Raw genomic sequence first — 21,559 nt, 5'->3', positions numbered from 1 at the left:
AGGGGTCTTAATGGGGAAAGGACAGTCTTTTCCGTCTTGGGTCCTGGAATCGGGCAGAGAAAAACGAAGCTTGGGCCGCACCCCTGCCAGACTCACAGAATGAACTCAAAATCGAACAGTCTTAAGTATAAAAACTAAGACCGTGAAGGAGCTTTGTGGTGATGAAGCTGTGATGTCTTTGACGTTGACACTGAAACCAGGACACAGAAAAGCAAGAGACTGACATCAGGCTCTTGAGCATCAAGTAGTTTCTAAACTGGAGAAACAGCATGAAGAGAAGTAAGGGCGAGGCTCCGGGCTGGCCGCGAGTGTCCGCAGGTGACCCAGCCAAGGGGGACCTAGACTGGGGCACCCCGCGCTTGAATACTCCACGACAGGAAAGCCAACAACCAGCGCCAGCACGGGCCAGAGACCCAAGAGCTCTTTTACCATGGAGGACTCATGGATGGCGGACGAGCAGACAGAGAGACGCCTAACGGGACCCGTGGTGTGTGGAGAAGTGCCATGAGAAGCCCCGACGCCACCGCTGGGATGGCCGCAGCAAGCGTGGGTCGGGGTGCGGAACCGGAGCTGCGTCCTCTGGGGGCAACCCCGCGGGGTGAGACTGCTCTGTCCGACAGGCGGCAGGTTTGTGGACAGCTGGACGTACAGTGCCCCCTCCTGCGTCCTCACCCGGAGGAATGGAGCTTCCGTGCATGCCCACAGCGGCACGCGCTCTCACGGCGCCCTCACCGCACGCCGCTGGGATGGGGAAACTCGGGTGTCTTGCCCCTGGGGAGCGGGTCGAGCCGCTGCCTCGTCCGCACGGGGGGATGCCCCTCAGCGGTGAAGGCAGCACCGCGGACACACAGTCCCACGAGGGGCTGTGATCTGTGATTTCAGAGGATCCCTGCTTCATCTCGGCCTCCCCGTCGGATGGACGCATCAGGGGAGGGAAGCGTCCTCGCTGCTGTGGGAGGGGAGCGGGCAGAGCAAACTCACGAGAACACGCAGCTCAGGGTGACCGGCTGCACAGCCGGGGCTTCGCGGGGCCTGGAGAGGGCGTCGGTCCTGTCCCGCTGGCCCGGTGGGCCCTGCCGCCCTGGGGACGAGGGAGCGGGGGCGGCACTCCTTGTGGAGTAACCATGAGGTCTTTCGCCTCCTGCTTGCACTGTCAACAGAGAGAAGCAGAGGCAGTGGCAGGCACCCAGGGGCGACGCGGAGGGTGGTGGCGCTGTACGACTACGACCCGAGAGAGAGCTCGCCCAACATCGACGTGGAGGTATGTGCCTGGCGTCGCTTCCCCGCGGCTCACGGCCGGTCCCTGGGCCTCTCCCCGCATAGCAGCCCCGGGGCCGTGGGACCCGGCGTCCCCGCTTCTCTGGAAGGTCTGTGCGTGCGGTAAATGGTGTGAGGGAGCTGGACCGGAGGAGACAGGGAAGGGGCACCGCGGCCGACCAGCCTCGTCGCTGCCACGGCCCAGGGTCCCGTGCGGGAGGCCGTGGGAGGAGCCATCTGCGGTCCTTGGCCCCGGGTGACAGCCCGCAGCATCTTCTGGAAGAGAATTAACATCCACAGAGTGGGGGCCTGGAGCGAGAGCAGAGCTGTAAGCGTCCCCCCCACCACAGGCAGAAGCCGAGGGACAGGCCCCATGTCCTCCACACATGTGGCCTGGGCCGGCGTGGCCCTTGGTGCCCTGGGAGGTGGAAGGGACCCCCTCCAGAGCTGACAGGCTAGGTGCTCAGCTCGTGCACCTGCTTTCTCAGACGACAAGTGGTGTCTGCATCTGTCATCCCCGGTTTCTCTTGTGCCCCACGTGCTCCCGGCTCGTGGTTCGGATTCAGAGCAGGCTCTGCGGACATCGCTACTCAGACCCGATTCATAAGGGACGCCGGGTGGCCTGAGAGGTCATCTCCCTTCCCTCGTCTTCACATTCAGCGATAACCCGGCACGTGATTTTGTCCATGTGCCCGTGTCTAGGCAGGCGCCTGGCACGTCGCGGACACTTTGTATACAGAGAATAATTGAGTAAAGGCTTTTTGCCCTCAGTGCACAGACGTTTATGTGACGGTCCTTACGCTGCGGAGGACCCTTCCTTGAACTTCTGGTTTTTCAAGTTAACTCTCTGAGTCTTTTCATTTTTTAAAGGATTTTATTTGAGGGAGAGAGAGAACACAGGCCGGGTGAGGGGCAAAGGGAGAAGCAGGATCCCCACAGAGCAGGGAGCCCGATCCCACGACTCCGGGATCATGACCTGAGCCAAAGGCAGCCACTCAACCCCCTGAGTCCCCAGGTGTCCCCACTTTGACCAGTTTTAAACAAGACTGTGTTGGCGGGGGGGATGTAGCCACTGTCGTGAGCTCTGGCCCAGAATGACGCATGTGGCCAGGAGGTGGCCATAGCCTGAGCTGTTCTTCCCCCGTGCGCCGTGCACAGAAGCACCGGCCGGCTTCCTACCCTTCCTCCCTGGGTGAGCAGAAGAGCAGGTCAACCCCAAGATGATGAGAAAAAAGAAATCCTTAGAGCAATCGTGAGGACCTTTTTAAAGAAAACCAGCTGCTCCGTACCGAAGGTGTCGCTAGCCTGACATTCTGTCCCCGCAGGCAGAGCTCACGTTTTGCACCGGAGACATCATTACTGTTTTCGGGGAGATCGATGAAGACGGATTTTATTACGTAAGTGTCTGAAGACTCAGGATGCTGCATCTTGCTCATTCTGTGTGTCTGCTTCTGTGTGTGTGTCCTTGCCTCTGACATGAGGTACGAGCTTCTGACGGCTTTCGGGAAAGTCCCTGTCCCCGGGGCTCGTCTGGTGCAGGAAGGAGGGCTGTGAGCGTCTCCGACCTCCTTCTCCGAGGGGGCCATGTGCCGTGTCCCCAAGCTGCAGACAGAGGACACGTACTCACGTTCTTCCGTCTAAAACTGTCCTCCGTCCAAACGTGTCCCAGCTGAACTCTCTGGTTATTTATAAGGTTTACGTTTGGGGGCAGGAGAAGGAAGGAATAGAAACAGGCCATATTGTTACTTAATTCTCACCAGCAGAGCGAGCAAGTCCGCCCTGACCTCCCTCCCAGCTGACGGCCGTTGGCAGCCAGGACCAGGCTCTGGGCAAGAGCTCCTGGCTCAAGGCCTGGGGGACCGGGGGCAGCCTCCTTCCTTTACACTGCCAACATTTCCTGAGGTAAAGAGAGAAAGAATGCGGATGGGCTCATCTTTCTGCTTCATGGCACCCCCAGGCCCAAGCGCATGGGGCCGCCGAGGAGCTGGCTGGCCGGCCTTGGGGTGCCCGCTGCAGGGGGGCTTGGGGACAGGGCCCCCATCTTGCACCAGGGGCCCCACCTTCCCCATGACCCCATCTTCTTTAGTCAGAACAGCTGGGAAACCATCCGGTGCTGCTAAGGCAGGTTTTCCTTCGAGTCAGATGAGTTCACAGCCTCAGGCATGCGGGGCATCCGAGTTTGGGATTATGGCAGGTCCGTGTTCGGAGGGGCTGCACTGTCCCCCGTTTCTTTCCAGATGAGAGTACGAGGTCTGTGAGTGATCAGATGTCAGGCATTCTGTCCTGTCGAGTGTTCGAGGGGGCGGGTGAGGGAGGTGGGAGCCCCCTGAGGCTGGGACACAGGCTTGGGCTGGTCCAGGTGACAGAGGGAGGTGGATGGAAGCCGCCTCAGTAGCTCCCAGAGCGCGGTTCGTCAGTTGGGGTGAAGGCGTCATCCAAAAAGATGCCCAGTTTCTGTCCCAGGTGATGGGTGCCCTTGGAAACACGGGCACGAGTAAGAGAAGGATGCGCTTTGGAAAATACTGAGCTTGAGGCTGGGAAGAGGACCTCCGAGCTTCTCCACAAGGGGGAGGGATCCGTGCTGTTGATTCTGGAAGATTCTGATGGCCACGTCGGACACAGCAGTGTGCAGTGGAGGGGACGGCCGTGAGGCAGTTAGTGCACTTCTGGTGTGGCGTTAGCAAGAGTTAGCAAGACGGCGTGGGAAGCCCAGAAGAACCAGAGGGGGAGAGTAAACATGCAGGCGGGTCTGCCCTCCGTGCCGCTGGGGTAGCCTGGAGCGGGAGTTGGTCTGCATGTGTGCGTGCGCCGGAGGGTCCCGGGCTGCGTGCCCTTGGGCCTTGTGAGCTGAACGTGGCGCCACCAGGGCTGTGAGGCTGAGGCTGGGCGTTTCCCACCACAAGGTCCCCAGCCCCAAACCCACGATGCCATGTGGCGCTCCCCCGAAGGTGCCGGAGGAGGGTCTTTCTGATGTCTGGGCCCACGGATGTTGGTGTGTCTGCTTGTGGATGTGATTCTTGACCTTGGATGTGGGAGAAATCCCCGGGGACACGTGCGGTGGTGACCCAGTCACAGTGGGTCATGTGGCCGCCACCGTCTGCCTCCAGGGCGCCTTCCCTCCTGCCAGCAGGAAGCGCCATCCACAGTGAACACCGGTCACCCTCTACCCCTCGCGTCCCCCAGCCCCCTGTCTCCTCCCTGTCCCCACGAACCTGCTCCTTACCTGCTCTCGGGCCTCACACACGAGGACTTTTCTCACGCCTGCCCGACCTTACGGAACAGAATGTCAGAGCGCGGGTCAGCCTCTCCTTCCCTCTCAAGGCCCAAGACGACTCCCCGCTGGGTGCGCACAAGGGGGGGCGTCCCCTGTGCACCCGTCAGTGGATGCTTGCACGCTCGGCCCCTGTGAATAACAGCAATGAACGTGGTTGGCAAACACGTCCCTCAGTCCTTCTGCTGAGGCTTTCGGGTCTCGGCCCAGGAGTGGAGTTGCTGGGGCAGCTGATAATTCTGTTCAACTTTCTGAGGACCCGCCCCCAGCAGCAGTCCCGCTTCTCACCCCCCAGCAGGGGCATGAGGGCTCTGGTACCCCCGGTTCTCAGCAGCTCTCTTGTCTGTGGTTTTGTTTTTAAATTGTTGTTGGTTTGTGTCTGGAGTAGCCATCCTAAGGGGCGTGAGGAGGTATCTTGTGCTTCTGATCTCCATTTCCTTAGGATGCTGGTGTTAGTTCATGTGGAGCATCTTTCCACGTGCTTTTGGCCGTTTGAGTGTCTTTTTCGGGGGAAACAGCGGTGCGGGTCATTTGCCCATCGTTTCCTCGGGGTCTTGTGCTGAGCTCCTGATGTGTTCAGGACACGAGCCCCTTCGCAGATCATCAGCCGGCGAACTTCTCCCATCCATCCCATGGGTTCCCTCCCTACCCTGGGGGCTCTGTCCTAGTCATGATGGAGAAGGCTGCGTGTCTCAAGCTGTCATTTCCTAGACTTGTAAGCAGAGCGATGGACTCCCAGGAAGTCCGGGGCTGGCCAGTCTGGGACTTGGTTTTGGACACTGGTGGGGGGTGGTGCAGGCAGGCATTGGGGGGTGGTGGGGAAGAAGTGACATGGCGGCTGTGACCCGCTGGGTCCAGATGTCTTGTGGATGGTGATCTTAACTACGTACCTGTGTAGAGACGTGAGAGAAGGTTCTGGAAGGGAGGAGATGAACCTGAAGCAGTATCACCTCTGAGGAGGTGTGAACAATTTCGTGTCCCCCATATTGTTTGGCTCTTTATAATGAGACTGTGAGCGTGCACGAGATGGACCTGTAGCCGTCCCCCAGTGCACATGCGAGACCACCCGTTGGCCCCGGGAGGGGGTCCGTCTGTGGTCAGTGCATCTGCTCGAGTGAGGTCTTTAAAAGCTCCCTGGGGACGCTAAGGTCAGCGACGGCCAATGGCCTCCCCATGGGCTGGTCCTGAGGCCTGGTTCCTGGGAGCCACATGAGCCCCGGGGCGAAAACCCACATTGTCATCTGGCCAGGCCAGATGCAGAGCTTGGGGAAGGGATCCTGTCCCCCTGAGCATGTCCCGAGCTCGCTGTTCTGGTCAGGGTAGTTTAGGGATACTGCCACCCTTCTGAGTTCTTCCACGTTTGAACCAGGGCAGACCCCCGTAGGCGACCGGCCCCAGTGCTCCGCTCCCACGGTGAAAACAAGAAGGAGGTGTTGGGAAAATCGAGTAATTCGTTCTGCTGTGTTTTTAGGGGGAACTCAATGGGCAGAAAGGCCTTGTACCTTCAAACTTTCTGGAAGAAGTGCCTGACGACGTGGAGGTCTATCTGTCTGACGCTCCGTGCCACTACTCCCGGGACACGCCGGTGCGCTCCAAGGCAAAACGGGTAAGCGGATGTCCCCGGCGCCTCTGACGCCTTCCCCCGGCCACACTCACTCCCGCTCTCCCTCGCGCGCACAGGTCGGCCACTGGGCCCAGAAGCCCATGCCCTCCCCCCGGGGTTGTGCCTCAACATCTCACTTTGGCTTCTTTGTTTCACAAAACCTGCCCCTCTCGACTCTAACTCTAACCCGTCTGCCTTTCCTCACGAAGGGACTCCCTGTCCCGCCCCGTAGATGCACATCCCGGCTGGGGTGAGAGTGGGGGGACGGCTGCTCCCTCTGCCCCTCGGCCCCGCTAGGGTTTCCGCGCTCGTAGCAGAGACCTGAGGTTGCCTCCGGCGTAGTTAACTAGTGAACGACACTCACGTGTAGTCTCGCATTTTTTTTTTTTAATCTCATCACTGCCAGTTTTTCTATATTCTATTTTTATATATATATATATTTTTATTTCTTTGCTCATCTGCTTGGAAACAGAAGAAGAGTGTTCATTTCACACCTTAATCAGGCCCCGTAGCCTTCACGTAAGTGAGCAACTGAAGATACCACAGGTAGCGCCCCGCCCGCGGCCCCGGCGGACTCGCGCGGAGGCTTCCCTGTGGGCGCGCACACAAAAGAAATATGTCTCAAAACACGACAAAACAGAACAGAGCCCCTGGGCCTCAGACAGTAGGCTGTTCCTCGGCCTCGGCTGTAAAGCCACTGAACCCGTAGCCCAGTCCTCTTTATTTCTCATTTCCTACTGCCCGCATCGTTTCAGACTGTTTCGAAGGCCAACCTTGGGAACATATTTCTTGCGAGGCTCATTGTCTGTTCACGTAGAGAATGTTCCAGCGTTTCCTTGTGACGAACGCTGTGCATTGCATTGTTAGCCGCTCGTGGGGAAAACAAAAGCACAATTAGACACCATGTTTACTCCGGGACACGCTCCTGTGAAAGCACAGAGCCCAAGCCAAGGAGGGGAGCGCTGGGCGCGCAGAGTTGGCTCGGACGCGCCCGCCCCCCTCCCCCCTGCCGGGGGCATGATCCCTGCGGCCGGGCTCCGGCAAGTCCGAGTCCGTGCGTGCGCCGGGCGGCTCCTCGGGGGCAGCAATGCAATGCTGTGCTCGCTCGGCCCAGAGCCGCAGTGGCCGCGGGGCCTTAGACGGGGCGGACGGTATCTTCAGGTGTGCGTGTGATGCTTTCCTAGGTGTTTTCCATCGGAACTAGACCTTGATTCTAAATCCAAGCAAGCTTGAAGCCCTTGGCTCCCCTCGTGTGCCTGAGGCAGGGCTTAGCGTGGAGAGGCGTGGAGGGGCGAGGGGTGCGGCCGAGCCCCGGGGCCAGCGAGCCCGCCCCGCCATCAGGAGGCGCCAGGTGCGCTCTCTGGACACAGGTCCATCTCCGGCCACGGGGGAGTCTCGCAAGCACGCAGTAAGGGCCTTTAAGCTTCCTTCGATTGTGATAGAGGTTCATTTTAGTTTTTTTTCCTTTCAACCGGTGTGTGCCGTCTGCTATGGCGTGACTCACGTCCCCAGGAACGCCCCCGATCCGACCACTCTCCCTGTACCCCGGTCGCTCTCACACCCACAAGCCCCTTTCAGAACCTTGGCTTTTAAGATTACCGATGGGTCCTCGGCCAGTTTCACCGTAACTGAATTTAAGGGAACTTCTGCTCCCTGCCCCCCCACCCCACCCCCACCCCTCTGCTTTGGGTCTTAATTTACGAAGTAAATTACTACCTAGCTTTGTTTTGCCAAAGCTACAGCCTTCCCCCTCCCCCGAGGACAAAGCAGCCACAGCCCTCCCCCCGCTGTAGGGAGGCTGCAGGGAGGGTGCGCGCGCTCGTGGCATCCTTGACCCCTGAAGGAAGCCACGAGCCCCCCTTCCCTTCCCTGGCGGGGGACGGGGCCGTGTGGTGTAAGCGATGTGGTCGGTGCTCGCGCACTCAACTGTCCCACTGTGCCTACTAGGTTCCTCCTGAGGGTTCAGGTACAACAAGGAGAGCGCCATCCCCCACAGCCCATCTCCATTCGGGGTCACCTCCGTCATCCATGGGTACTGGTAGTCCTGGGAGAGGCAGGGAAATGTCCTCGAAAAAGAAAAAGGGGCTGCTTTCCAAAGGCAAGAAACTGCTGAAAAAGCTGGGTGCGGTGAAATGACCAGGCGCTTCCGGACGACCCCCCAGTCCGTGTCGTTCTCTTTAATCCCAAACTAGGGCTTTCAGTGACTCAAGTACTTCCTAAAAACACACTCTTCTCCCCTGACACCAGTAGAGAAATGCTCTTTGCACTACCATCCACTGTCAGCCACCCGCGAGGACAAAGAGCTGCTGGGGCCCCCTCCCTGCCCGCGAGCCCAGCGCCCGCGCCCGCGCCGGCCGCCTACCGGGCGGCGGCGTCTCCGAGCGCACGGGGGCCAGTAGCTCTTTGTGGCTCGCTCCCCGTCGTGCTGCCGGCCTCTGTGCCCTTGTCATCTGCCCTCAGAGGAATGGTTTCCACCTTGACCCCCTTCCCAAACGCTTGCCTCGCGACGCATTGACTCACTTTAACTCTGGTCTTGAACTTCTAGTTTAACTGCCTTGATGTTCGGCCTTAGAAATGCACCGTGTTCTGTACTGTCTAATAAAATCTACCGTGTCTGCTTTGTACGTGTCGTGCTTTCAGTGCTCCTCCCCCCACAGACACAGGGCTCCGAGGTCAGGGATGCAGGCCGTGCACTTGCACCCCCGGCGTTCCGTCTCTCGCAGAGCGAGCCGAGCAACACCCAGAACACGTTTCCTTAACTCAAATCATTCGAGATTAGAAAGGGACCGAGAGGGTCACTCTGTTTGGAGAAGTTACTGCTCCTCCAGCCCTGCCAGCAAGCGAGGAAGCGCTCCTGGCTCCCAGTGTCACACCCCGTGGCCCGTGGCCCATGCCACACACCACACGCACACACTCCACCATGAGCAGAGCACGGGGAGTGGCTCCCACGAGGCACACGCCACGCCCATAGCCCCTCCAGTTCAGTCCGTCCCCCAGGCCTCTACACCAGGCAGGCTACACCGCGGGCACTTGACCGAGAGACTGACAAGGTCGCCGGCAGGCGTATGGCATTGGTTACTATTTTGTAATTCTTGTCCACTTGTAAAGTGTTTTTACTCTTTATACATACTTTTCAGATTGCCTTTCTTTTGTAATTTATGGAAGGTTTATAAATGAATGACCAGGCTTTTCCCATTGTGTCTTCAAAACTCTGTTGTAAACTGTAAGCGTTCAGTCCGTGTTCATTTATTAAAAGGAAATTAGTCCGTGTGTGACCCAGTACCGCGCGCGTGCATGTGTGCACTTAGTAAGATATTTTCTAGAAATAAAGTTTGTTATTTTATACAATGCCGTGTACTCTGTATCTTTGTTTGAAACCGTTTTTATCGGTGCGGCCTTGCGGGATTCCCTTCTCCTTTCTCCCGTGTGCGAAAGACAAACTCAATATCCATGCCTTTTCTGGCCCTCCTTTTTTCCCTAAAAATGGTTGTGACCAGCGCTCAGAGAGTCACTCACAAACCGTGTCCCCCTCACATGGCTGGTGACAGCTGCTCGGGTGAACGGAGCTGCAACGAGGCCTCGAGGGCGAGGGCGAGCCGTGTTTGTCCTGTTTTCCTCTGACACTTTTACCTTCAGGTGGTGCGAACAGAGCAGACCGCGCGGTCTCATCCCCCTGTGAGATCTGCCACGGCCAATCCCACGCGGCCGGGGCGAGACTGTCAGAGGGCACAGAGTGTCTGTCCGTCATGCAAGATGAATCAACTTTGAAGAACTGAGGTAAAAAAAAAAAAATGCTAGTCTGTCCTTTGACGGAGGGAGAAGCACTGGACAAAGCTCGATCTCTGTTCAGGAAACAAGGCAAAGAAAGGAACTCATCTCCACTTGATGGAGTTAGCAGCCAGGACCGTGCTTTACGGTGGATGTCCGACCGCATCCTGCTTCCCGCCCGGACCAGCGCAAGGCAGTCCGCCTGGCCGCTTGCTCGCAACGTGGCACACGCCGCACCTGAGAGCGTCAGTGCGGTAAGGAGAGAGAAGCGCTACGCTTTGGAAAGGAAGAAGTGAAACAGTCTTTGCAGAGGACGCGATTGTGCGTTTGGAAAGTGCTGAGATAGCTACAACATGCTGCTGGGACCCAGAAGTGGATTTGGCAAGGTGACAGCCCACGAGGTCAACACACGCAGCTCGCTGCTATTTCTGGGAGCTAGCAGGGAACAATTAGAACTGAAATTAAAACACAAATGGAAGCGGTAGAATAATAAAAACTACAGGTAATTCGTTATATTAGCATCAAAACCACAATGTACTTAGGGATAAGTTTAACAAAATATGAACAAGACCTGTGAGCTGGAAATCAGAGAGCGCTGCCTAGAAATGAAAGGGCTCTTAAGCAGAGACACACAGAACACGTTCGTGGTTTAGAAGATGTAATAGTCTTAAATTCCTGATTTTCCCCCCAAGTAGATCTGTTGATTCAGTGAGATGCCAGTCAAAATCCCAACGGGCTTTTGCTAGAAATTGATGAGCTGATTTTACAAATGATGCAGAAATGCAGATGACCTGTGATCGCCAGGGTGGCTTTGAAAAAGATGAACGAAAAGTCAGAAGACTCCCATGGCCTGGTTTTGAGACTTTAAGGCCACGGCTATCAAGACAGTGTTGTTGTTGTGTAAAATGTGGACATGGAAGTCACTGGAACAAACCAGAGGGTCCAGAAGCACACACAGAGACATATGACGCGTTCATCTGTAGCAAAGGTGCCAAGGTAGGTCGGCCAGGGAAAGAAAGACGGTGTTTTCTGGAAATGTGGCAGAAAGAGCTAATTATTGATGGGGGGAAACCGACCCTTATCTCACGTGGCGCAGAAAAATCAATTCCAAACACAGATCACAGTTCTAAATGAAAAAGTTGAAACACTAAAACTTCTAGAAGGAAATGGAAAAATTTGGCCAGAGAGATGTCTTATATAGGACACAAAAGCACAAACAAACACAAAACAAAACAAAAAACCCCCTGATAATTGGATTTCATCAAATTTAAAAACATCTTAGGGTGCCTGGGTGGTTCGGGTTAAGCGTCTGCCTTCAGCTCAGGTCATGATCTCAGGGTCCTGGGATCGAGCCCCGCATCGGGCTCCTTGCGCACCCGGGGAGCCTGCTTCTCCCTCTGCTTCTGCCTCCTTGTGATCTGTCAAATAAATAAAATCTTTTAAAAAATAAAATAAAATTCTATTAAAGTGAGAGAGAGCGTCCCACGTAGGCATAGCCATGAAGGTGCTGAACTCAGACACCTTACAGGGCAGCGCAGGAGGGCGCGCCCCGCGGAAACTGCCGCCAGCTGCTCATGAAGTCAGAGACGCTCCACGTACAGATCTAACATCTACGCACGCTCCCAGAGAAAAAAAAAATACGTGTCCCCATCAAGGCTCCAACAGAATTTTTTATAGTCCATGACAATAGGCTCAAAGCAAACACCCACGTATCCGTCTGTTGAGGACTGAACACGAAAGGCGCCCAGAAGGGCCAGCCTTGCCGATCTGTCGCCTGCCCAGACGGACACGGTCCGTCCGGAGCAAAGACACCAGACGCAAAGGAGCACACGCTAGACGATCTTCACTCTCACAGGGGTACAGGGTGGGCGGAAGGCACATCCGCGGTTGCTCGGGGACAAGGTGGGAAGGAGGACTACTTGCAACTTGTGGGAGGGAGGAAATCGGTATTTTTCTAAGTCAGAGGGAGGCAGAGACAGGAGTGGAGGCGCTGATCAAAACTCTCGCAGCTGGATTTGTTGATAATGTAAATTAAAGCTCAATAAAATGATGTAGAAAACTAAAAGTTGGGGCGCCCGTGTGGCTCCGTTGGTGAGGCATCCGATTCTAGATTTCGGCTCAGGTCGAAATCTTCAGGGTCGCGGGATGGAGCCCTGCATCGGGCTCCTGGCTCAGCGCTGAGTCTGCTTCTCCCTAACCCTCAGCCCCTCCCCCTGTTCACATGTCCTCTCTCTCCAGTAAATAAAATCGTAAAAAAAATAGAACAACAAAGTTGGGTGAGAGAGAATGCAAGGGTAGTGCTCTCCGGAAAGAAACCCCCTCCCCCGCCTCCCAGCCCCGAGCTCAGGCAGGAGTTCCGGGCTCCAGAATGAAGCTTGGAGGCCTGGCCGCTCCCTGGGCAGGTGCAAGCTCTAGGAGCCCAGAGGCTGCCTGTGCCAAAGGCATCTGTGGCCATGCACAGCTGGGACCACCAAGTCCCCGTCCAAGGGGCTCCTTCCTGCCCCGGGCCCGGCCACCCCTGATCATACCCTGGCACTGCACAGGCAAGGGGGGAGCACGGGCAAGGATGTGTGGGGCTGGGCCTACCTTCCTGGGTCCCCAGGAAGAAAACAATCCAGTGGCAGCAGAGCCCCGTCTTGACTTCTCGGGGGCCTGACTGGCTGTTGGCCGCATGAGAGACGTCCAGCTCTCTGCCTGGGGTCCCTCATTCCAGGGTCGCTGCCCTGGGAAGATGGGCATACACCCATGTCCAGGTCCCAAGCTGAGATGCTCACTGGGGGGAAGTGGGTGGGGTGCGGGCCCTAGTTCTTAGAGCCCCCAGTGGGCGCACGGACAGCAGGTTGCAGAGTCGAGAGGGCTTCTGGACTGGAACGCGCGTAAGGAACACGGGTGCGGGATGACTAATGGCTGGTTAATGATTTACCCACTCGATGGGGATCTGAGAACCTGCTGTGCCCCAGGCACTGATCTAGAGGCTGGGAAGACCCCAGTGAAGATACAGTCATGGCCATCCCCGGAAAACACTAGGGAGAAAGAAGGGATGAAAGCAGGTCAGTCCAGGAAAGGCTTCCACAGAAAAGAGCTGTGGGACTGGACGGAATCACCAAGGGGGTTCGAGCAAAATCAGGGAGGCCCTGGAGGCGCTCCAGCGTGGAACCCGGAGGTGCGGAGAAGGCAGGGTGGGGCGGAGGGGGCCACGGAGGACAGTGACCCCGTCCGTGTCCAGGCGAGAGATGGGACGTGGTGCTGGATGTGCAGCGGGCGCCGGCGGTGGGGCTGGAATTGATCGGGGAAGCCCTCAGGGCAGCACAGGTGTCCTGCTCTGAGCCGGATAACTGACTCCACCTGCGGCCTCCGCGTGGCTCATGCCGGGTGCAGGTGCCGCGGCTCGCGATTCCAGGTGACCTCCCTGCCCGGCCCGGCGCTGCGGAGGCTCTGGTCACGGCCACGCTGTGCATGGCGAAGGGTCCTGGTTCGCCCTGCGCCTGTAAGTTGCCCCAAACAGAACCGGGCGGGAGGCTGGCGGCTTGGTTTCACGACTAGAATGTCGTCTTGCCCTGGGGGTACATGACTGACCCTCCTCCGCCTTGTCCCAGCTGGCAGAGTCGGGTGGGGGTGGACGCCAAACCAAAGGAGCCCGTGGAGGAAGGCGGTGTCCGTGGCAGAGCCTGCTGTCCCTGCGGGACCAGAGCCTGCTGTCCCTGCGGGGGTCCCGTCTGGAAGATGGGAGGGCTTTTGTCTATGGCGGGGGGGAGCCCATTGTCCTGCAACTGCTGGGGCCAACTGCGTGTGGGGGAGTCCGCCGAGGAACCAGAGGAGCTTATCTGTGGAGGGACCCTGCTGTCTGCACAGGGAGACCCCATCCGTTCGAGAAACCTGCTGTCTTGGCGTTGGTAGAGCCCTCTGTCCGTGGGGGGAGCCCTTTGTTTGTGGGGACAGACCTCTGAGTGGGGGGAAGCTTGCTGTCTTTGGAATTGGTGGAGCGCTTGGTTCATGGGGGGAGCCCTCAGTCTGTGAGGGGAGCCCTCTGTGAGGTATGCTGGCTGTCCATGGAATTAGGGGAGTCCCTCTGTCCGTGGGGGGAGCTCTCTGTGGGGGAGCTCTGTGTCTGTAGGGAGAGCCCTCTGGGGGGGGCTTTCTTTTTTTTTTTTTTAATATTTTATTTATTTGACAGAGAGATCACAAGCAGGCAGAGAGGCAGGCAGAGAGGGTCCGGGAAGCAGGCTCCCTGCTTGAGCAGAGAGCCCGATGCGGGACTCGATCCCAGGACCCTGAGATCATGACCTGAGCCAAAGGCAGAGGCTTAACCCACTGAGCCACCCAGGTGCCCCGGGGCGGGGGAAGTTTCTGTCCATGGAATTGGTCGAGCCCTGGGACCTTGAGGGAAGCCCTCGGTCCGCCGGGGTGGGGGTAGGGGGAGCCCACTGTCTGTGCAGGAGCGCACGGTCTATGGGTGGTGCCTTTTTTCTGTGGGCAGTGGGGGAGGCTGTCCATGGAACTTGTGGCGTTCCTCTGTCCTTGGGGGGAGCCCTCTGTGTGGGGGAAGCCCTCTGTCCATGGGGGGGCCTTTTCTAGGTGGGGGAAGCTTGCTGCTCATGGAATGGGTGGAGCCCCCTGTCTGTAGAGAGGGCCCTCCCTCTGTGGGGGGAGCACTTTGTTCTTGGGGAGAGACTTTTGAGTCGGGGGAGGCTTGCTGTCCATGGATTTGGTGGAGCCTGAGTCTGTGGGGGGGGCCGTCTGTCCATGGGGGGAGCGCTTTGTTTGTGGGGACAGACCTCTGAGTGGGGGGAAGCTTGCTGTCTTTGGAATTGGTGGCATCCTTCTGTCCTTGGTGGGAGCCCTCTGTTGGTGGAAGGAGCCCTTTGTCCACTGGAGGGGAGGCCTCTGTCCGTGGGGGAGGCCTCTGTCTGTGGGGGGAGCTGCTCTCTGTGGGCGAAGCCTGCTGTCCGTGGAATTGGTGGAACCCCATGTCTGTGGACAGAGCCCTCTCTCAGTGGGGGGAGCAATTTGTTCATGGGGAGACACTTGTGAGTGGGGGGAGCCCTCTGTGTGTGTGGGGGCAAGCTGGCTATCCATGGATTTGGTGGGGAAAAATCCTCTGTCCATGGGGGCAGCTCTCTGTGGAGGGAGACATGTCTCTGTGGGGGGAGCCCCCGTCTGTGGGGTGCCTGTTGTCTGTGGGGGGTTGTCCCTGGGGGAAGCCCTGTGTCCATGGGGGAAGTGCTCTGCCTGTGGGGGGAGGCTTCTGTCCATGGAGCGCCTCTTCTCCGTGGGGGTTTGTCATCCCTGAGGGAGCCCTCTGTCTGTGGGGGGAGCCCTCTGTCCATGGGGCACCTGTTGTCTGTGGGGGGTTGTTGTCCACGGGGGGAGCCCTCTGCCTGTGGGGGGAGCCCTCTGCCCTTGGGGGGCCCTCTGCCCTTGGAGGGCCCTCTGCCCTTGGAGGGGCCCTCTGCCTGTGGGGGGAGCCCTCTGTCCATGGGCTCCCATCCAAGTACTAACCAGGCCCGACCCTGCTTAGCTTCCGAGATCAGACGAGATCGGGCGCGTTCAGGGTGGTATGGCCGTAGACGCCCTCTGTCCATGGGGCACCTGTCTTCCATGGGGGGGTTGTTGTCCATGGGAGAGCTCTCTGTCCATGGGGAAGCCCGTTGTCCCTGGATCTGAGGGGCGTAGTGTCGGGGCACTCGCGGTCTGTGGAACTGGGGAGCTAGGGGAGGCACCCTATGCACAGGGCTGGGGGCGTTGTGGCTGGAGGTGGGGTACCAGGAGTGACCAGGTTGTGGTAAATGGGTCTGAGGTGTCAGAAATGGCTCTGTGAGTCCCTTAGTGCTCGGGAGCCTGGGACATGCCCCAGCTGTCGGCGGGGCCAGGCGGCAGTGTGTGGCGGTAGGGTTGTCCTTGACCGGAGCACCATGCGCCCCCAGGAGCCAGGCCCAACAATCCGAAGGCCCGTGTACCGAGGGAAGCAGACGGGTTGAATGATAGGGAGAAGCAAAGGCTCCCGCCCACCATAAAATGGCAGAAAGGGGCCCGTCGGGTCTCTGGTCTCAGCTGTGGCCACACCTGAAGTCTGGGACCATGAGAGAAAATGTCCCCCACCCAGTTGGGTCCCACTGAGCCTGCAGGAGCAGGGGCCTCAGTGGCAGCGGTTTATGCCCTGGAAGGCGGGTTCCCGCAGACCAGACACCTCGCTGAGGGGCCTCCAGGGACGGGGGACTGCAGGCGTGGATGCCCGCCCCTGGGGACAGCGTGGCCCTCCAGCTGTGCCCCGGGGGAGACTGGAGGGCCCGTGCAGAATGAAGCGTGGTCTCGCAGGGACAGACAGACCGGCTCTGACAGAAGTGGGGCTGAGCGCATGCTCGCCCGCAGAAACCTCTCCAAGGGGGTGGGGGGGCAGATGTAGGATGAAGCAGCATCTCCCCACAGACAGCGCCGTGTGCGGCCCCCTTGCCGCCTGCACTGGGGGCGGGATGGCCACCAGGATCTGGATCTCACCGGGCAGGCGGACTCGGGCAGCCCCCCTACTGGGGGCTGTCCTCCAGCTCCAGCAGCTGCAGGCCTGTGGGAGGTCAAGGGCGGCAAGGGCCTGGGGCAGGGGGAACGCGGAACGTCGGAGCCTGGGCTCGTGCTGCCTGTGCTCACACCTTCCCAACCCCTAACACGCCCCTGGCGTCCCCGACACCTGCAGGCTGGAGACTGTTTGAGGCCTGGGTTGAACAGGGAAGCCAACGGGCTTGGGGGGCTGACCCGGCAGAGGCTTTCCGATGGGGGGTACTCACGCCAGATGAGAGGGGGAGCTCCGTGGATGGAGGCTCGTGTCTGGAGTGGGGGTGGGTGGCGGCAAGGACACGGTGGGAAATGCGTCCCAGGTCAGAGTCTGTCCTGGGAACCCGGGTTACACAGGCGAGGCTTTGGGAAGTTGCATTTGAGAGCCACGCGGAGGCTCAGAGGTGACCAGACGGCTTCAAGAATGATGGATGACTTTATGGACCCAATTTTGCCCCTTGGAAAAACTGGCCTGGTACCTGGCTTCTAGAACTCCCAGGGGGGCCTGACCAGGTGAGTAAGGAAGGTCACTGCCTGGCAGGTGCAGGAACGTCAGGACATTTAGGGGACCTCCGAAAAGGAAGGAACCCACGGGAGTGTGACGGCAAGTATCCAGCTGGGCTCAGCCTGTGAAGGCAGGAAGGGCTGTGAAGGGTGGAGGTTCCAGCGAACAGATTCAGAAGAACCCGAGGGACAGTCGCGGTCTTGCTACGCTCACATAAGGACGCAGCTTTGTTAACACCAGCCTTGTCTTGCATTTGTGAGTGGTGAGGCGGGTTTCAGAGTGGGCGTGGGGCAGAACCAGTGTCGCTAACACACCTTCCGGGGTGTCTGACCCCAGCTCCCCCATCCTTGAATGGGTCTCCGCGTGCCTGTCAAACTGGGCTGGGTCCCCACTTCTGCCTTCCTGGTGCCCCTTTCTACGGACCACTGTGTGCTGTGGGCCTATGTGGAGAGCCCACGTGCGGCCAGCTCCTGAAAACGAGACCGCGGTCTAAGTGGACGGATGAGTCAGGAAGTGTGGCAGGGGCTGCTATGACGACGCCCAGGAGGCCCAAATCACAGCTCTACGATGGGGTCTCAGCTCCGTGCTCTCCGGGACCGACCCTCACCCCTCCCAGCGGGAAGGTGCCAGAGCAGCCGTCCAGGTCTGCACAGCGGTACCGGCTCCTGCTGGGGGAAGCCTTGAACTGCGGACGCTCCCTCCAGGTGCGGTTCGAGCACCCCACTTCCGCGGAGGCTCCCAGGCCTCACGCGGGGCTGAGGAAGGGGCTTCTTGCCGGGCCCCCCAGGGTGGTGTTCGCTGTGCTGCCGGGGCTGGGGGCTGCCCACAGGCTCTGCGCGGAGGAAGGGCGTTGCAGACCCCATGGGCCAGCAGGGTGCCCAGGGCGATGGGCAGGGGCGTGGCACTCACCCCATCCCTGGCCCCCTGCTGTCTTCTCCCCTCTGGCCTGGGATCTCCCCACCATCACAATGAACCCCGCGTCGGGCCCTGCTCCGACCCGGCTGCGAGTCTCCCGCAGAACTCTGGGCCAGCAGCTCGGGGCGGCTTTGTCTGTTGGAACCGAAGGGTCTTCTCAGTCCTTCATCTGCCTTCCAACGGGAAAGTGAGAGAGCAGTGCGAGGGGCTAGAGGGACCCAAGAGCCCTTTTTTCAGGGTGGGCCGGACAGGGCCGGGTCTGTAGGCTGCTGGGAATGAGCAAGGAAAGGCTGGCGCGGGCCCGGGAGTGACGCAATCGTACGGAGCAGTGTCGCTGAATAACTGGGTGTCTTGGGCACATGTGGTGGGGGGTGGGGACAGTGGGGGCTTGGCAGCGAAGTTCCAGAAGCCTCATCCAGAGAGGAACAGGTGCGCTGTCCTTCAGCCACTAGGCTGATGTTCTGCTGGGAGCCAAGTGCAGGACTGGAGCAGACAGGGCCCTGGGGCAGCTCAGGGTCTGGAAGGCAGCAGGAAGGATGCAGGAGGGACCTCGAGGAGAGGCGGGGCACCAATGGGGACTCACAGCCCGCGGTGCAGCACTCGGGGCCTGTGATGGTGGCCGCAGCAACCGGGAAGCAGGGCTGCGGGGCGCAGGGGACAGACCAGTGGGAAAATGCCGGCCCGCGCTGGTGGTGTCGCCAGGTGTGGCAGCAAACACCAGCGCGGGCCGGGAGCAAGCCCAGGGGTAGGAAATGCCTATAAGAGGACGGGCTGCGGAGGGTGCATCAGACCCAATGGGTCGGCAGGTGTGGCCAACACAGCGGCGCCACCCACAGGCAGGAATCGTCCTGGGAGCCCGGTGTGTTCAAAGGGCACAGAAACTCAGGAAGGGGCTGAGACATGACCTTGAACTCAGGAGGGCACGGGGAGAGGTTCTGGTGGAGGAGGATGGGGTCAGAAAAGCCGTGTCAAGAGCGCCTTCCGATTCTGAGAGGGGAGGGTGACAAGAGCCCTAAGCTGCCTGCTGGCGGCCCAGCTGTGTGCAAGGGCAGGTAGGGGGCGCTGCAGCCTCGGGGTAACCCCAGCTGGGGGGGGTCCTCTCCCCACAGAGCCAGGGGCCCTTCGCGGACGCAACCACTTGGAAATTTGACGGTTTCTCTAGCTGTCGACCGGGCTCTCCGGGGGCTGGGTTGGGATGATTCACACCCAGAGCCCCGCCCAGCCCCCACAATCCTGCATCTGAACGACGACACCAACTATGGGAACTTGAGTCAAACCTTGAAATATATGAAAATAGCGTCAGCTTTTTGCCACAGCCTCAGGTCACCTCTGCGGCGAACAGAGGACACAGGAACAGGCCCTGGTCTCGGAGCCGGATGCTGAGAGGGGAGGGGAGTGCCTGTGTTGGGCCCCGACCCTAGCCCCGCCACGAGGCACGTCGCCAGAGCCCTGCCACACCCTGGGATTACCTCCGGGGCTCCTGAGGCCGAGGGTCAGGCGAGTGCTGGGAAGGGGGTACCTGCTGGGGGGCTTGTGCGGATGCATCTCACTGGTGGGAGGCAACCAGGCCGCAGGCTGTTTCTGCGCTGTAGCCCAGAGCATGGTGGCCCGGTGAGCGGCCTGTGCGGACAGCCAGCGGCGCTGTGCCCTCAGGCTCCTGGCCGCAGCCCTGCCACACTCCTGCGGGGAGCTGTTCCCTACCCTGCGCCCCCATGGCCACCCTAGTACTTGCACAGGAGCCAGGCTCTACCTCTCTGAGCAGCGCATCCCTCCAGTTCCAGGACATGTGGACAGCTGGGATGTTCCTTTCCAGGGGGTGAGGTGGACATCTAAACCTGAACCCCGGGCCCATCAGTCAGAACTGAGACCCCCCCCCCCCGACCATAGCCTCTCATCAACCAGACTCGGGACACCTTCTCAGCGGGCCTTTGCCCAGAGTCCCAGGAAAATCCTGTGGCATGTGTCCGAGGGATGGTCTGGCCAGTGTCTCCCCAAGAAGTCCCGCTCGCTGCGTGTCCAAAGCTGACGGCTGGTACTGGACAGACTGACACCAGGAAGCCCAGCTCCAGAGCAAGCAGCAAGCCGCCCGTGATTGTTGCCTGAAACTAGTCTGAGGTTTTCTGTCCCTCGCAGCCCAGTCTTTGACTTGAGTGATGGTCTCTTGCCTGTTTCAGCTTTTCCAGATTACATCTCCCATCCTTCATGGCTTAAAGACAGTTAAAACCTGCTCAGAATGGCACTTTAAGGCCTTAAAAGTTCCCCACTAGCCCTACTGATCTACATGTGAACACCCAAACTCGTCTTCCACAGCTGCAGGGTAGAGCTCCTCGCACACCTTCACAGCGGGTCAGCTTCTAGCAACTTTCATCACGGCATCCGTCTCCGGCACTCTCCTGAAACCTCCGGTTTCCTGTGTCTTCTCTTGTTTGCAGACCAAGCAGGTCAAGGAACCGGGGCTAACGGCCGATGACACTGTTAACAACGGTTAGGAGCCTGCAGAACTAAGAGGAGAATAAAAGGGTTTTCATCCCCGGGTGAGGCTCAGCCCGGAAAGCCTCTATTAGGACCACGCACAGTGGTGCGAAGGGCGGGGCTGAGGCAGGAGCGCCGGGGTGCGCAGGCCCTACCGCGGCTGGCAGGGCTGAAGGGATTCTCCAAGTACACTCTCACTGACGGCAAGCCAGCTCTTTGCCAAGTTTCCTGAAAATTTCCACAAGCATGTGAATAATTACAATCGTCAACCTCCGGCCACTGCCCGCCCTGCCTCTCCTGATGAGCCGTGGCTCTCCGTCCCATCCCACGAGCCCTGCGGCCGGCGGCTCCGGACCCTGAGGTGCAAAGAGGAGGCCGACTGAGCATTTCTAAGTGGAACTGCAGCCTTTGGACAGCGTGCGCTCTCAGGCATTTAGAAGAAGACATTAAATGCAAAGAAAATGTATGTTTTCAGTAAAAACAAACCACAGTTAGTGAATAATGTGAGAATCCAATTTTATTTTGTAACAAGTAGAAGGATGTCCCCGTTGCAAACAGAACAGTAATGTTAACAGAGGTTACTGGCCTCTTTTGTGACAAGAGTCTTAAAATGTTTCCTTGGACAGAAATTTAAAACTTTTCAACCACATACCATCTAGCTCCCCCAAAATAAAAAAATTAGCCTACTTCTCCACAGTCTCCTACCATTCCCGTACCTTGTACAGGTTATTCAATGGCAGCTTTTTATCTTTAAAATAGATCAGACACCCAAGTAAAAGCCTACCTCACAGCTGCAGTGAGCTCCCCACTCTACACCTCTCTCCTTTAAATTAAAAATATTTCCAAAAGATGATGAATTAATGTACGTTTACAAAGCAGGACTTGCTCACTCCTGAAAGTACTTTCAAGTAAATTCTCACTTTTCAAATAGTTTAAGAAATTCTGTTTATAATGCAAAGTACTTTATCCACATTTTTTTCAAAACAAAAAATTCTCACAATGTATTTGAGAAGCAAACAAGATAAAATATAAAATTTTAATTTTTACCTATAAGCCAGTCACAGCAGCAATGCTACAAACGACACCAAATCTCCTAATTCCCTTCCCAATATTCATCTATAAAGATAACAGCTAAAAAAAAAAGAAACCCCACATACCCCCCCCCACCGGAAGCTACAAGGTTAAACAGAAGGCTAGGCTGCACGTCTTCGTCTCCCGAGGG

General features: G+C 58.4%; 1 protein-coding gene across 9 annotated transcripts in view; it reads left to right on the top strand.

The window, feature by feature from the left end:
* RIMBP2 (RIMS binding protein 2) overlaps positions 1-9,443 on the top strand; it is a 208,878-nt gene extending 199,435 nt beyond the window's left edge. For 7 of the 9 annotated variants that reach the window (XM_046025597.1, XM_046025600.1, XM_046025599.1 and 4 more), the window contains 4 exons: positions 1,161-1,261; positions 2,583-2,654; positions 6,000-6,134; positions 8,079-9,443. In XM_046025597.1, coding sequence (XP_045881553.1) covers positions 1,161-1,261; positions 2,583-2,654; positions 6,000-6,134; positions 8,079-8,267 — 497 coding nt within the window. In that variant the 3' untranslated portion in view covers positions 8,268-9,443. Of the gene's footprint in view, positions 1-1,160; positions 1,262-2,582; positions 2,655-5,999; positions 6,135-6,603 lie in introns of all 9 variants that reach the window. The other 2 variants (XM_046025595.1, XM_046025602.1) reach the window with 1 other exon arrangement.
* The last annotated feature ends 12,116 nt before the right edge of the window (positions 9,444-21,559 follow it).

This window comes from Meles meles, chromosome 12, assembly GCF_922984935.1.
Source record: "Meles meles chromosome 12, mMelMel3.1 paternal haplotype, whole genome shotgun sequence".
In the NCBI taxonomy this organism is placed as follows: domain Eukaryota; kingdom Metazoa; phylum Chordata; class Mammalia; order Carnivora; family Mustelidae; genus Meles; species Meles meles.
Note: the sequence above shows the minus strand (reverse complement) of the source record. Positions and strands in the feature narration are given on the sequence as shown.